General features: G+C 46.4%; 1 protein-coding gene across 7 annotated transcripts in view; it reads left to right on the top strand.

Moving 5' to 3' along the window:
* Window positions 1–7746, top strand: part of TNFRSF19 (TNF receptor superfamily member 19) — a 93599-nt gene extending 85853 nt beyond the window's left edge. For 5 of the 7 annotated variants that reach the window (XM_019447971.2, XM_019447970.2, XM_053900932.1 and 2 more), the window contains 2 exons: window positions 205–610; window positions 4807–7746. In XM_019447971.2, coding sequence (XP_019303516.2) covers window positions 205–610; window positions 4807–4866 — 466 coding nt within the window. In that variant the 3' untranslated portion in view covers window positions 4867–7746. Of the gene's footprint in view, window positions 1–204; window positions 611–3037; window positions 3086–4806 lie in introns of all 7 variants that reach the window. The other 2 variants (XM_019447972.2, XM_019447974.2) reach the window with 2 other exon arrangements.
* The last annotated feature ends 8445 nt before the right edge of the window (window positions 7747–16191 follow it).

The following is a 16191-nucleotide window of genomic DNA, read 5'->3' as shown; positions in this document are numbered from 1 at the left end:
TAACTATCTTGATTAGAAGTACGTATGAAACTTCAGTGTTAAAGTAAGTTCACTGAAGCGAGTTTATGGCAAAGGAAACACTAGAAGTCTGACCTAATCGGTTGCTGTTCCATCCAGAAAACTTAAAAGCAGAGACGGCGTATTGCCCGGTAGTGGTGTTTTTTCCTCCCTCTAGAGTTACAGATCTTTTGAATGTGTGTTCAGACACGCAGGTCCGGTGGGGGAGACCATGCCCACTTTCTTCGGGTCCCTTTCAAGGTCCATCTGTGGCGAGTTTTCAGATGCCTGGCCTCTGATGCAGAACCCCGTCTGTGGTGACGACCTCTCTTTTTGTGACTCTGATCCTGAACTCACTGGAGAAGATGTTCATCCTCTCAGTCTGGAAAACCACTGCTCATTCTCCTCGGATTCAGACAGTCGTCAGGATTCGGTTGGTGGAGCTGTTCCAATTCAAGCTCGTCCTGAAAACTTGACAGATGCCGCTGATTTCTCTAGACCTCACAGCTCACTGACGGAATCAGTGCTAACTCAGGCTACACTGCCTGCCAGAAGCCAGCTGCATCAGGAGAGCGGGGACATGATCGGCCTGACCGCTCAGACGTCCCTCCAGGTAAGGCAGTGGCTGGTCTCAGTAAGGACGTGGCATCGACTCGTGCCAGGCCCGAGGGATGGGATTCCTCTCACCGTAGAACGTGGGGGGACCCGATGAGAAGGTTTTTCCGTCTTCCGGAACTTCTTGTTCTTGTCTGTTTGGAGAATGTGTTTTAAATTGAATTTCAGGAGTCGTTTCTTGGTTTAACTAACAGCTACCCTATAAGGCCATACTGAGCAGCTGTGTCTTCTTACTCTTCATAAATCCAGCTACTTAGCACGGCACCCCCTAGCTCCATTCCCGGCTGAGAGAGAGGAGTCCGTCTCGGAACATCTTGTAAACCACCCCTCACCTTTATTTTCCCTGTGATGCTTTACTCCCAATACTGAAATGCACTTCATTCACCGTCGGGCTGATGGGAACTTGGATCTCTCAAAGTTTCTCTCGTTCACTGTTGTGTTCGAGATTGCTGTGCTTTGATCGGTTTCGTTGGAAATTGCCGGTTGTGATCTGGGTCCAAACACTGCATACGAACCTTCTAGAACCAAGGGTTTAAAATCAGGGTTGCGGGGAGGTGGTGACTGCAGGGAGATGGGGCTTTCAGGCCTGCTGCAAGGCTGGAGGCAGAGAAGCATCACGGATCCCCGGGCACCACCTCTGCTCTCCCCTTCGGCGAGGATGTCGCCTTTCCCGAGCGTGATTTGATGTCTGCAAACATTTCCCTAATGTGAAAGCACATACGCTGTTGGAATAGTCTTCCGGAAAAACGATGCCCGCCTTCAAAAAAAAAGGGCAGAATCACAGCACCAGCAAGGCTCCCAGGCCCCACAAGGCCCTGCCTGCACACGCAGCCTGTGGGAAAAATGCTCTGGCACGTGGGTGCACTCTCGACGCGTGCCTGTTTCCCACAAGGTGATGTGTCCTTGTCTAATTACGTTAGACACAGCCTAAAGTCAAAGTGTGAATAGAGATGTGTTCAAGAACAGCACGTAGGTTATATGTTGATCTAAATCTGCAATATTTTTTTTCTGAACTACCAAAAAAATTCTATAGAGAATTTACAGGGAATTCTACGCAGGAAACACTTGTTGGCTTTGGAGAAAAACAAGGTGGTTTCTCTCCAAATAAAGGAAATACAGAAGAGATAAGGGAAGAAAAAGCAAACCAATTAGGCATTTAAAATGTAAAATACGTACCTCTGTAGCTGAGGAAGGTGTTTACTGACCTTGTTCTTTTGAGCTGTCCCATCATTTTTATGACTTCCGTGATAATAATAAGAAAAGACTTAAGAGTTAGCCAAGTTGCACAGGTCCCAAGAATGGACCCCATGGCTCACAAACCTTCGGGGCTGAGCACACCCAGCCGCCCGAAGGAGGCAACAGGTCCCGAGAGCAGGTGACAGAGGCGGAGAACAGCTTGGAGAAGGAGACCCCGCCCCTTTAGCAACTAACCCCAACTTCCCAGTCGGATGCCCTTTCCAAGTACTCTAAAATAAGAGTCTTGGGAGTCTTAAAATGTTAAAATTACAAGATGTCCGAGTTTCTTGTGCATCAGGTCAATTGGTTTTGATCATGAACTTGCTTGTGTTACCTTCGCAAATGTCTGCTACCTTTCCCCACATATCTGTTGCCAGGGGCGAGGCGGAGTAGCTGGAATTGTGCTCCCAGTGACTACCGCGGGTTTTCCAGAGCATTGCCAGCCAATGAAAGTACCGCTCAGCTTATTGTGTAGCTCACGCCCAATTTTGTGATGTAAATTCGAAGACTAAGGAGTGAAGCATCTTGATGCCGAGTGGTGTCAGAACCAAAGCATTCTCTACCTTTTTTCTGATTCTCTTGTTGGTGAGGTGGGGGGATGCTGGTAAGCATTATTATTACAGCTACGTGAACGTAAAATGGGTTAGTGTAGAAGATTGGTGTAGATAATGGCACTGACTTCTTTTCAAAGACAATTGTCAAGGTAATGGTGATCTACGTAAAGATACTTTCAACCCAAATTATTATGAAAAGAAAGTTATAATTACGTATAAAATGAATGGGAAAATGTTACATTCCGTTCAGGTTGCACAACGTAATTTAGTGATGACAGGTTTTTATTAGCTTTCCAAGATGTGTCCCCTCACTGGATAATTTGGTAAATATAAGCGAGACATTCTGAACTCAAGAAAGGAATTGTTAAAACGTGAATCATTTCAGTTTTCTCCCTATAACCAAAACCAACAACAATACTTTGAGCCCATTTAAGAGATCATCTTTTCCAGGTTCTGGAAAGCACTTTATGTTTGGTTGCACTTACTGAACGTGTGATGCTTAGTGAGCGAACCTTAATCTTCAAAAGCAACCAGGAGGGAGACACAACCGCGCATCTTTGGGAGATAAGTCTCTTAGTTTCAAGGGTCGACCAAGAATTTAGCTCAACTAGTTCTGTTTTTGTTCAATCCATTAGATTCCAGAAGGCAATTCGGATTTCCTCTTACCAGGCTGATTCTCCAAGGTAGGGAACATCCTTACTGCACATAAAGAATTTTCGTTCAGCAGCTTGGTATTATGAACCAGAGGACTTCCGGCTCCTTGAGTTTGTGTTTAGTCAGCTCGACTGAACACCTTGAGCCCATGGGCTCATTCGTAATCCAGCAAAGCGCGGCATTCCTGTTTGGAAAACGCGTAAGGACAGCTGTAGCCATTGTAGCCTCCCCCCTTTTAGTGATTTATTTCTATATCTTTTCAATGGAACTTGAAATTCTTATCTAGGAATTCACTCATATTTTCAGTTTTTTAGCCTCAGTTCTCCCCTTTTCTTCAGCTTGAGATGTAATTGACACTTAACATTGTGGAAGTTAAGACGTGCGACGTGACCGTTGGATACACGTCTATACCACAGAATGCACAGTGGCACTTTTGTCTGTACTTGGTGTGAGGCTCAGATTGCTAAGGCATGATGCGTTTCCAAAAACTGTACTTTTACACAGTAGCTTTCTTGTGGGTGGTTTAAGACCACCCAGAATCTGATGATGATAGTTACGGTGCAGGATAAAGTAAATAGGTGTGAGAACCTTCTTGAGTCTGAATGACTCAATTCTAATCAAATTTTCCCAAACACACCTCCCCAGAAGAGGAACAGACTAAGATATTTGGGACATCAGTTGCTAGGATACTTGGGAGAATGAGGCCAGGCTGTTTACCTACAGGAAAAGCTTTTTTGGGGGTGATGTTTTTAGCCATCATTGGAAATGTCAACATAAAATAATAGAAGGAGTGGTTAAAAAAAAAAAAGATATGACCTAGGATCTGGCTGCTCAATCTTTTAAACTTTTTCTTTTCCGTATTGGCAAAATGACTAACATTTGCCTCCCACAATAGTGTTAATGTGGTTCTTACTGTCATATTAACTGATAGATATATTTGATGAAACGATCTCATATTATTAAGAGTTCTTTCAGAAGTTTCTACATCTAGGTACTGTCCTTCAACTCAGGGGAAAAAATGTTCTCCTGTAAACGTACCTGATAGGTCACCAATGCCAAAATAGTGGTAAATAAGTGAATGAAAGGTTACAGCATGGAAGGTTTTATTCACTGCAGTAAAGTGCAGTTGGCCGATCCCTCCAGAAGTCAGGTCGCTGCCCTTCTGGGATAAGGGACAGATCTAAGGGTGCCACTTTGCTGAGGATATCTACCCTGGAAAGAGTGTGAGCCTTCCAGGAAGATCATTAGAAGAGGAATCCTTTCTAAACCATCTCTAAACTTTGTCCAGTGGTTTAGCAGAAGTTTTAAATGCAAAGAATAACTTTGTTCTTTTAAAGAAGGGACTAACAGATCCTAACATCTTTACCTACAAATGCTTTACAAGAACACGACACAGAAACAAACTTTAAATATTTGGATAGTGTTGGAAATCAGCCAAAGAATCACGTGTTAATACATGTTGTTGGCTGTGGGTCACATGATCGCCTCTGCAGTGTTGTTTGCAAATGCTGAGGGGCTGTGAGTTGTTATAAAATCTTTATTCTCAGAATGCGTGGATACCCGGATATTCAGTCACCATGAATGAGCTGCTCGCCTATATGTTATTAAGTTCATGTGTACTCCTAGTTAAAAGTCACGTACAATAATTTTGAATGATTCCAGTCTAGCAGCTTTCGTTTGTGAGGTTGTTTTTCAAGCTCTCCTTCTGTTGCTGTTTCGGGAAGCTTAAAGGACTTGCTTCTTTCTGCAGGAGAAGAATCCGGATGGAACCCAGCAGGCACTTACTCCTCCGCTTGGGCTTACGGACTGAGCACTGTCTGGACCTTGCATGGCTTCTGGGGGGAAAGAAAATAAATCTGAACCAAACTGATGGCGTTTTAAGCCTTTCAACCAGTTGCTTCTGAGCCAGACCAGCTGTAAGCTGAAACGTCAAGGAATAACAAGCAAAGACTCCAGGCACTCACGATACTTTGCATCTTTCCTGAACAAGAAGCTTCTATGCCACAAGCGAGACTTCAAAGACTGATGGGTTGAGTTTGCAGCCTACGAGATTATGAGCATGTAACAAGAAACAGAAGTGGATTCATGCGTATTTGCATGGCGAATGTGGTCTTACCAGACGGAAGACCCAGGGTGTAAGTTTTCGCTGACGTTTGCTCTCCAGAAATAATTTCATATAGCCGCTTACCCTGTTAAAAGTCAACGTCAGATTGGTTTCCTTAGTTTTTATGGAGAGTGGTTCCAAACTGAGCGCGCGTATTTGAGGAAGCTCACGTTTTCGTCGTCTGATTAGTTTAGGAGGTAAGAACGGACTTGCACGCCACCTGCCTACATCATGGGTCTGTTAGGTGAAGTGAACTGGCCCGACTAGGTATCAGGAGAGCAAGTCTTTCCTGGAGTTGACACGAGTAACCTCGGCCACTGGTCTCAGGAGCCCTGCTAGACCCAGTGTCGAGAGGGCCCGGGCTGGGAACGTGGTCTTTTCACTGATTACCCGCCTTGCAAACCACTGAGCACACCTATCCTAGAGACTTGTGTGCACTGATTAACATACTTCTGCGGAAATCAGTCGATCGGAAGCATTTGTTACTTCTGTCCCTGTGACTGGGCTCAAAAGATCCAGAAGCTGTCCTTTACACAAAAGTGGTATTTGTAAAGATAATGTTCTTTTTTTTTTCCTTCCCATCCTCCTCACCCGCCAGTGTCCTGCCTCTGACAACCACCAGTCTGTTCTCTGCACCTGTGAGTTCGGTTGTGGTTTTTTTGTGTGTGTTTGTTTCGCATCCTGACACGAAGGGCTTTAGAAACTACCTGTCAGGTTCCCCTGCCGCCAAGATGGAACACCGTGCGGGTAGTCCTGTGAGACTGCACTACCTAGTAGAACAAAAAGAAAAAGCACAATTTGTAGACGGCATGTAGGTGAACAATTCGTGATTCCCCTTAGGCAGTCTGGCCAAGTACGACAGTGCTCCCTCTGACCGTGTACATTTCGTTCCCACCGTGATCTCCTATCTCAGCCACTGAGGCTGGGTTTAAGTGCTTCATTCTGGTACCCCATCCATCCCTCACCTGCTTGGTAATTACACACCAGAATTCTCTCTACACCTAAGATAGAAATGAACCCAGTTCAGTCATGAACCAGGGGATGGCTCGTTTGCTGTTACTCTTTGTGCCCTGGGGAGGAATTACCAGAAGAGGATTGATTTGTTTCCTACTTGAACCTGCATGATCAGATCTGGCCTTTGTCTTTTCACTGATTACCGTTAGCTCTGTCACACTTGCACTTAAAAGAGAGACAGAACATCATTGTGTTGGAGTGTACTAAAATTCTTTTGTTTCACAATTGCCCCAACCAAAGCAGTGTCTTTTATCTAACGTTTAAACTTCATTAAAAAAAAAAAAAAAAAATCTTAGGACATATTTATCTTCTCACTTCTTGAAACTGTGTTTCCACTCTTTGCAAGATATTTAGGAAAATCTAATGAGTCCTCTTCCTCATGGCTGGGCTAGGTTATCTACCTGCAGTTTTAGGTTCAAATGTGTGTGGATTCTCGTGACCTCGGTTCCTTTATCCAGAATAGGAAATTGGAGTCGTCTCAGGGTAACCCATAGCCTTCTGTGTCTGTTTAATATCCAGTCATAACTGATTGGCTTTTCCTCTTCTTTTTTTTCTTGTAGCATGAACCAATGGTTTTTCAACTTTGATTAACTCACCAGCTCTTATGAGAGTTGCTTTAGGAAAGTGATGTACGATATTTAGGATTTGACCACAAGATGTCCATAAAAATGCACACTGGAGTTTCCTTGAGTGGTTTCCCTGTAATTCACATATGTGTGCCATTGTTTGCAATCTGATCGTTTTGTTTTGACAGAGGGATGATCAAAGTAGGCCAGGGTTGTGCTCCTTCTGGTGACCTGAATATATTTTCCACATGTAGAAACCCTCCTCAACTTCAAAGACGTATAGTTGCTGGAGAGAAGGCTGGATCAATGGGAATGAGACTGTGGCCCCCAAACCCTGAAACGTCACTTTTGATCAGTAGGGAAATACTGAGGGTTAAACGTCAATTTCATCTGATGCTGCATTTGGAAAATCCTGGGTTATTTTATCCAGATGAAGACACTTGACCATCAGTGACTACAGAAACATACAATAATGCTAGATTCTTCTATACTTTGGGTAAACACTTGAGAGGAAAATCCCGTCTGCGTTTCCCACAGTCGGAATATCCCTCTAGCACCCACATGGATTCCCCACGTGGGTGCTGGGAAATCATCATCGGGTAATAAGACTGGGAGTGAGAATCGGTGTGACGTCTAATGTGCAGAAACCCACCAACAAGAATGAGACATGGGGAACAACCATGTAAAGGCATGGGTTTTCTCATTTTGTGTATATGGAATCTATTTTTCCAGTATAGATTTTTGTACTCTAGATAAAGTGTTCATGTTGCTATTATCTAGTTAAGCTCTACTGTCTGTGCTAGTAAAAAAAAGAAAAAAGAAAGAAGAAAAGAAAAGAAAAAAGAAAAGAGTCCGTCATTGCTTGAAGGTCGCCAGCTTGAATCAATTTAGATTTCATCATTACTATTTTGCATACTGGAATTTACAAATTTGTAAATTTTCATTTTCTTACACAAATAGTTTTGTAATACCCTTTTTTATATGTGAATAAAATTGTTATCTGGTATTCATTTGTACTTACATGTCCAGTAAAAAAAAAAAAAATGGTGATGGGAATACAAATTTGTTTTCCCCTCTTGCTCTCCGCGTGGGGGTCTCCCTAAGTTCTGATCCTTCCAGTGTAACGCTCCCTCCCTGGCCCCTCAAATGTCATGAGGGAGATTTGAAATCCTTCCTGGTGACCTGGTTCTGTTTCTCAGGCATGTCAGACTACTGAAGAATGCTGAGTTATTTGAGAAGCTTTGGCATCAAGATTTTATTACGATCTCTTCTTTTGCCTCCTTCATTTCCTGACATAAATAGGGGAAAAATAAAGGAGAAGTTTTATACTCATTCTTTCCAGAGGTCAGTAGAGTGTTTTCCTGCAGAGGAGTGGACTAAACTCCCACAGAGCAACATCGGTCACTGTGAGAGTTTCGTTTTGCCTTCCCAGCTTCTGACCTTCCTTCCCTTCAGTAAAGCTTTTAAAGCTATTATTAGATTTTGAGAGAGGACTTTAAACTTCCTGGAAAAAATTAGGTTATTTGAAAGTGACGCCATATTCTCTCCGCTGGTTAGTCTGTGTTGTTAAACGACAGATTCCCTGAGGGAAGGACAGTGGCTGCTGTCCCTCTTCCATACCGCCACCCGCACACCAGCTCCTTGGCTCATGTAGACATTTCCTGTATCCACGCGTACTGGTTGAGCTCGTGGGTGCCCTCAACTCTCTGAGAAAAGCAACTCAAAGCTTGTGAGGTTCTGACAGGAGGTCTGAAGGATCCTGTAGCCACACAAACAACTTATTTTCACTGTCCTCACTATAACGAAGGTCTCCCTGCAGCTGGCCGGTTGTTGTTCTGACTTTGTCTATTTGTCCCATTTTAACTTGAGAAGGTATTGTCTGATTTTCTTAAAAAGGATTCGGCATAGGCAGCTTAAATTTATCATTCAGTCAGGTTGAAACTAAACAACACTGAGAATTCCCCAAACCTTCTAGAACACCTAAGAAACTTCAGTGTGACCTAGTAAGTGATTCTAGACACGTAATTATACAGAATGAAGTCAACAGCTCACCGTGATGGTGGTTATGTCACATTTCAGCCCGAGGAAGGTCACAGGGCGTCTCCTGTAGGGATCAAGCAGATCAGGGTCAGGTCTGTCCATAAACCACCAGAGGCATTTGAATCAGTGTGATTTATGGCTGCTTTCACATGAGCCTCTCCGAAAGACTTGAATTCTCAAAACCACTTTCTCTGGGACCATGGGTGGTCTTATGAAGCGGGCTTCCATTGTTTGTCCATAAAGGCAGGATTTTGTCTTATCGTGATTTCCCACGGCATTAACTATTTCTGCTTAAGACAGAAAGAGCTGTGTTCTGTCACTTTTGTTTGGTGTTGAACTGAGCCGGCAGGACTCTGCGGAGGGATTTTCCCTACCGGGGTTGGCTATTTACAGTCAACAGAAGATGTAGGGAACCGTCCACGGCAATCCTTGAACAGCAGGTTAGGGAGGGAGGCTGCCTCTCAGCCAGGCACACATCACCCCCTGCGCAGATCAGATACGATTGTTTCCCTTGAAGTTCCACACGCAGATTTAGCTCCTCTCAGAAGCCTCCATCTGAGAAAACCCTGCTTCCTAGGTCAGTCCTTCCTTCCTTCACCCGTCTGTCCATTCGTTCAGTAGACACGTGTATAAGCAGTAGCATAGAGTATATACTTGGTTGCAAACGCAGTGCCAGGGGTGACGCAAACAAGGGAGTGTGAGGGAGACAAACCTTCTAAGTATTTATAAAATAGGTCTTTGTTGTAAAGACGTAAGGGCACATTCTTCTGAGGCATGGGGAGGGGGGCAGTGGCGTCGGGGAAAGTCAGGACTGGCGCAGAAGCTGGGTGAGGACCGAGACAGGCCAGCGGGGAGGCGGGATGGGTGGAAGGTGCTGGCACGTGGACAGGCCCAGCTTGTTCTGGGAGTGCAGAGAGGTGCAGGGTGGGGGAGGGGGGGGGGAAGCGAGGGGGGAGCTGCCGAGGCCCGGGTGCCAGCTTGACAAGTGTCTGGTGTTCTGTGCCCTGGGCTTTGAACTTTACCCCGTAGGGCATTTACTTGCCTTCAAACAGATGAGTGACACTGACGCGAAGACTCCGAAACGTCTAGTCTTTCAGAAGCTTGGAGGTTGCCCAACCGGGGCGAGGTAGACCCCTTTCCAGACTCTGAATGGTCCCGGGCATGGAGGGCACGTGGCCACCTGGAAGGAGGGGCAGAAAGTGGACAGTCAGCCCCTGGTTAGAAAACTCTGAGCCTGAGGTCTTTTCTCCCGCCATCGAGGTGGCCTTGGTCCTGTTCTGATTTCGAGGGGGGCGGTGCTGACCCCGGGATCTGTGTTCGGGACTTGGCTGCACCCCCTGCTGACATCTCAGAAACGCGGCTGCTTCGCTGTGTGTTCCCCATGTGGCCAACCGCCTCCCCCAGGGAACCCAGAAGGAGGCTGGCCTCTGGCTTGGGGGTGACGGCAACGCTCGGCGGCCCGCCCTGGACGTGCCACCACGTCCGTGGCCGCAGCCCCTCTGCTCCCCGGCTCCGGGCACGCCTGCCACGACACAGAGCTGTGGCCGTCTCGCCGTGGATGCTTCAGCCCCAAATCCGCGCACAGGGACCAGCTCGAGATGGAGGCCGAGCGTCCAGTCGAGAGGAGCCGCGCGGGGGACCCCAGGGCCACCCCGAGCCCTGTCCTCACCCTCGAAGTTCATCCACGTGCTCTCCAGGGACCCAGAACTAACCGGCTGCTGCGATAACACAATGAAAAGCGTGCATCTTTCTGAAGAATGGAGGGTTCGTGCCAATGTCGCTAAGGCCCAGCCTCGGATCTCGAGAGAGAGGGAGTGCGGGATTTATGGTGTTTTTTTCAAACGCAAGATTTGGGAAGCAGGTGCCAATGGGGGGAGGGAAGATTAGAATTCATAACTGTGAAAGATTTTCTCCTCCTTCGGTCATTGCTTTCGTCTTTCCTTCGCGCCCCTCAACACAAGACCTAACCTCTTGGTCTCCAGCCTTCCAGCAGATGCGGAGGCTGCCTCCCCCCGCTTTGCCCGACAGTCCCTGGCTGGATGACAGAGCAGCGCACAGAACAAAACGAGGAGAGGCGGCCCAGGGCTGCACTCAAGTCCTGTCTGACTGGAGACTTCGCATTCCCGCGAGGAATCTCACATTTAATAAATCTGCCAGGGGAATACCTGAGCTTGGCCGTCAAATCTGATGACAAGGCGCCTTTGCAGACGCCCTTTCTTGAAATGAAGGGTCATGAGGAAGTCACGGAAGGCCAGGTTCCAAGAGACGCCTCTGTGGAGAATGTCGTCTTCTTTCAGCTTATAAACCAACTACCCACGACTGAAGATTCCAGGTTAGTCTCTGAGCAGATCCCAATTAGACGCTGTGTCGGGGAGTGTGGTGGTTGATTTTACGCGTCGACTTGGCTGGATCCTGAGACCCAGATGTTTTGGTCAAACATCAGTCCAGATGTGGCCGGGAAGGTGTTTAGATGAGATCGGAATCAGTAGACTCTGAGTTAAACAGTTTACTCCCCATGCTGCGGTGGGCCTCATCCAATCAGGTAAGGTTTTAAGAGATAGACTGAGGCTCCCTGAGGAGGGGGGAACGCTGCCTCCTCTCTGCCTTCAGACCTGGGTCTCCTGCCTGCTGGCCTGCCCTGTGAATTTCACACTTGTCAGCCCCCACAGTCTCTTGAGCTAATTCCTTAAAACAAATCTTTTTACACACACACACACACACACACACACACACACACACACACACATTGACACTGGCACCCTGTTGGTTCTGTTTCTCTGAAAAGCCCAGATTAATGCCAAGAACTAACCAATCACTCCATCCCCCCAACTAAATAGACACCGGTGACCAAACATGAGCGAAGTGTTCTCTGTTGGGCAGACCAGTAGAATCTCAGGGGACTCAAGGCTTTCTGAAAAGTCAGAGGGGGCGCCTGGGGGGCTCGGACAGTTGAGCATCCGACTTGGGCTCAGGTCATGATCTCACAGTTCATGGGTTCGAGCCCCGCGTCAGGCTCTGTGCTGACAGCTCGGAGCCTGGAGCCTGCTTCAGATTCTCTCTCTCTCTCTCTCTCTCTCCCCCAAAAATAAATAAATATTTTTTTTAAAAAAGTCACAGAACCCAGAAGTCATTGGCCTGTCAGACAGAAAATACAGAAAATACTGCGACTTCTCGACTTTGTCTTCAGACACAGCCCCTCTGTGTTCGTCCTTCCCTTCCGTTCCACCAGTAGCACAGGCTGAGGTCCCCACCCCGCACTCTCCCCTCCTCTCTACTCTGCCTCTCACCGCAGCGGACATCCCACATTGAGGGAAAGGCCTGGCCCCGGCTGGTTCGAATGCGATGACTACATCTTAGTTCGGGGAGCGCAGGGGAAACAAAGGCCACGGTCCCATTCTAGAAGAATGGCCAGATCGATTCTCTCTGAGGGGAGCCTTTGCATGAAAGCCCCCGGCTGGCCTGTATTATTAGACATGCAAAACGGTCTACAGTGTGATCTCAACTGGCCGAGAGCCACGGGGTCCTGTGAATTCTCCTGTCTCCTTGGCAGCCGGGCAGTGGGAATTACTTGAGTGCGAGAGGGTGACGCACAGAAAGAGCCCGAGGTCCTCGGTGACTCAGAGACAGCGTCCGAGCAAGAGCCTCGTCTTCCACGCTTCTCAAGTATCGTTTCAATGACTCCAGTAGAAACTTGTTCCCCAAGACCCAAAGCAAGAAGTCCCTGCAGGCCAAACTTCTAACAAAGAGGCGACCCCACCTATATAACTGTCTGAGTCCCTCCCGGGGGAGCTCTCTGTTTTCATTCTGAACACAGGCTCTGTATTGCTCTCGGACTTGGGGTCCTAGGAATGGCCATCTCCAGGACGTTTCTCTCACTGACTTAAAGGTGCAGCATGCCGTTTCTTAGGTCAACAAATTCAGTTGCTGATTTCCAATGCTTCTCGAAACAAATGATTGATTTTGTTAGTGGAGACCGTGAGGCTGAATTTTAGAAAAATCATACAGGAAAAAGTACAGTGGAGAGGCATCTGGGTGGCTCAGTTGGCTCAGCGTCCGGCTCCGGCTCAGGTCATGATCTCACGGTTTGTGGGTTCGAGCCCCGTGCCGGGCTCTGTGCTGACAGCTCAGAGCCTCGATTCTCTCTCTTCAGATTCTCTCTCTCTCTGCCCCTCTTCTGCTCATACTTTGTCTTTCTCTCTCTCTCAAAATAAACAAACACAATAAAAAAATTTTTTTAAGTAGAGTGGAATCTGTCACACAAAACAAGCTCATAGCACATCCAAGGGATTCCTCGCTTCTTTGAGAGAGAGTGGGCCGTGGGTGCACATGAGCAGGGGAGGGGCAGAGAGAGAGAAAGAGACAGGAAATCTTCAGCAGACTCCTCACCCAGTGAGGAAACTGACGCGGGGCTTGATCTCAAGACTGAGATCATGACCTGAGCTGAACTCAAGAGTTGGACCTTTAACCGACCGAGCCACCCAGGCATCCCCAAGGTATTTCTCATTCTTAAACATATTTATCTAGCTTGCTGTGCCCCTATATTCACAATCTATAGCTTTCTGGGTATAATTACTAGTTTTTCACCAAAATTCAATCCACCGAATAAAGAGTTACCACCACAAAGGATATGCCAACTTTGGAGACAGCTTCAAAAGATACATTTCCAAGAAGTCTTAAGTAACAGTAACATTATCAGAATAACAAGTTGCCCAGCCAAGGGACCTCTTTGAAGTTAATGATACTTATCTGGATATTCAAGGCTTGTTTGTTTTTTTAAAAAAATCCTAATGCTTGACAGCTAGACCTTGTACATTGGATGTTTCTGTCAGGGTGATGAATAAACTCAAAACCAGATTCCTCACTTGGAGATCCGCTGACGATAGTGTGTAACATTTGAAAACAACTCGTCTCTCACTGAGCACTTTGACACCATTATTCCATTGGATTTTCACATCTTCCCATGAGTGCTGTCATTAGCTTCATCTTCCAGATGTACAAGTGAAGATTCAAGGAGATAAATAACCAGCCTTCAAGTCAGGAAACAGTAGAAATTGGTAGAAAACACATTAAAAAAAAAAAAAAAGTTTTCAGCCAGCAAGTGGTAGGGCTGGGATTTGAACCCTGGACTTCTGACTCCGTAAGCCATGATCTTTCTGCCATACAATGCTTAACAAGCAACTTTCCACCCTAAAGTGCAACGAGAAGAGATTCCACGTTTCATGAGCATGCTTGTGCAGAATGAAGGCATAAGACTGAAACAGCAGAGCCCAAGCGAGGCTCCTTGCTTTGCCTTATAGCCCTAACACAGAGCCGGAAGGAACCTTAGCAACTGTCTGGACTAGCGGTTCGGCATGGGGGTCTGTGGGTCCCCAGATCCAGAGCTCTGAGGAGGCTGCCCAGGGAGAGAGAGCGAGAGAGAGAGACACCTGGGCTGGGGAACTGGCGCTGCTCTAAACACAGGACGATTCACCTCTTCGGTGTGTACATGGAGATACACGGACCCAGAGAATCTCAACTTCATCCTTGGTCTCCTGGCTCCAAATTCACCGATCTTCCTCCTCGTCCAGGCTGGACTCCACCCTAACTTCTCTCTTTTCGGGCAGGAGACCGAACTGGAGAACCACACCCACCGCTGCCCGTGGCTTGCTGACGACTATGCTGTGATTACATCCCTCCTTCCCCAACCCTCCCGTGCCTCCCCAGCCTCACAGTGCCAAGTCCTGACTCCTCAGCAGGACAGCCAAGGCTCTTCAGCACCTGGCCTCGGGTCACCAGCTCAGCTTCATGTCCCTCGGTCTCCTGTGCATCTCAGTCTCTCCCCCCACCCCACGCCCCAGGTCTCAGCTCTGGGCTCACTGAGGTGGCTGGGCTCCTGACACGCCGGGTCTGCTCTCGGACCTTCGCACGGCACTCCAGCAAGGTCGTGCCTCCCGGTCTCCCGGGGAGTTCAGACTTCAGTCTCAAACCATTAGCGCATCCCTGGTAATGTCCCTAAGCTCCTTGCACACTTTGAAATATTTCCCCCTAAGGATTCCGTTGTTCTGCCCTGATTTTAGCAATTGTTATATTACTTCGTGATCACTTGCGTGAATTATCTTTCTTCTCACCAGGCTGCCAGCAAGGAATTTTGTCTTTCCAGTTCTACAGTTCTAGCCTAGAATAGTGTTTGGCACAAGATGGGTGTTTATGTACCCATTATTTAGTATGATGCATATTTATTTTTAATTTTTGTCAATTTAAATAATTATTAATAAAATAATAAATATTACACCAATAGTTATGGATAGACAGTAATTGATGGATTACTTCTTAATTATGAAATTAACTATAAATGTTAATCAATTAAGTACAATTTTAATATTTTTCATAAATACGCATTTATTGTATATGGATTAAATAAATAAGTATATTTACTTCACAAATGAATGACTCTCAGATGCCTGAAAGCCCTACAGCCCTTAGAATAAATTACAAATGCTTTATCCTGGCCTTCAAGGCCCTTTCTGATCCAATCCTTGCCCACCCCTCAATCATCTCACGCTACCCTCCCACTGGCTCCCTTCTTTTCTACACCTGGGCGTTTGCACGGTTCTTCCCTTGAATTTTGATGGCTGATTTAGACTTATCCGAGGACTCACCTCAGGTGCACTCCCCCGCAAGAACTTTTCCCTGATCACTCTCATCTAAAATGCATATACCCTCATTACACACACACACACACACACACACACACACACACACACACACACACACACACACCTAATTCACTTCCCTCCTGATGCTCAGCGTTTATTAATGTACAACATTTACTGATTTTTTCATCATCTGCTTCCCAATATAATGATCAAGTCCCAAATAGGGAAGAACATTGTCTTTCTCATTCATCATTAAATCCCAAGACTGGAGTATCATGGGCACATAGTAAATGCTTAAATGTTTGTTGAACAAATGATAAATGGGGTCAAGCATCTGTGTGTTTTATACAGTTGCTGGTTTCCTGCGACCTCCCCCTGACTTCTGATGTATTTACTCTGACCTTCGGTTCAGCATCAGACTAGACAACATGTCGCGGCTCATATTTGGGGACGAGGCAGTGACCTAACAGACTCATGGGGCTTTTTCCCCGGAAGAAGGGATAGATTTACAGAGGCAATACAATGTAGTGGTTAAAAGCCTGGGCTCTGAAGCCAGACTGAAAAGAATCCTACCCCCACACACAACAGCTGTTGAGTGTTACCTGGTCCCCAAGCACCAGGTTCCTCCATTAACAAAAGGAGACAATAATTGTCCCTACCTCACCATAGAGTCATGAGAATTAACTACAAGCTTAATGCACAAAAGCCCAGAGTTAATATTCAACAATCCATTATTATTATTATTATTATTATTATTATTTTCCAGGTCCCCCAAA

This window comes from Panthera pardus, unplaced genomic scaffold, assembly GCF_024362965.1.
Source record: "Panthera pardus isolate Hobbes unplaced genomic scaffold, ASM2436296v1 HiC_scaffold_1, whole genome shotgun sequence".
In the NCBI taxonomy this organism is placed as follows: domain Eukaryota; kingdom Metazoa; phylum Chordata; class Mammalia; order Carnivora; family Felidae; genus Panthera; species Panthera pardus.
Note: the sequence above shows the minus strand (reverse complement) of the source record. Positions and strands in the feature narration are given on the sequence as shown.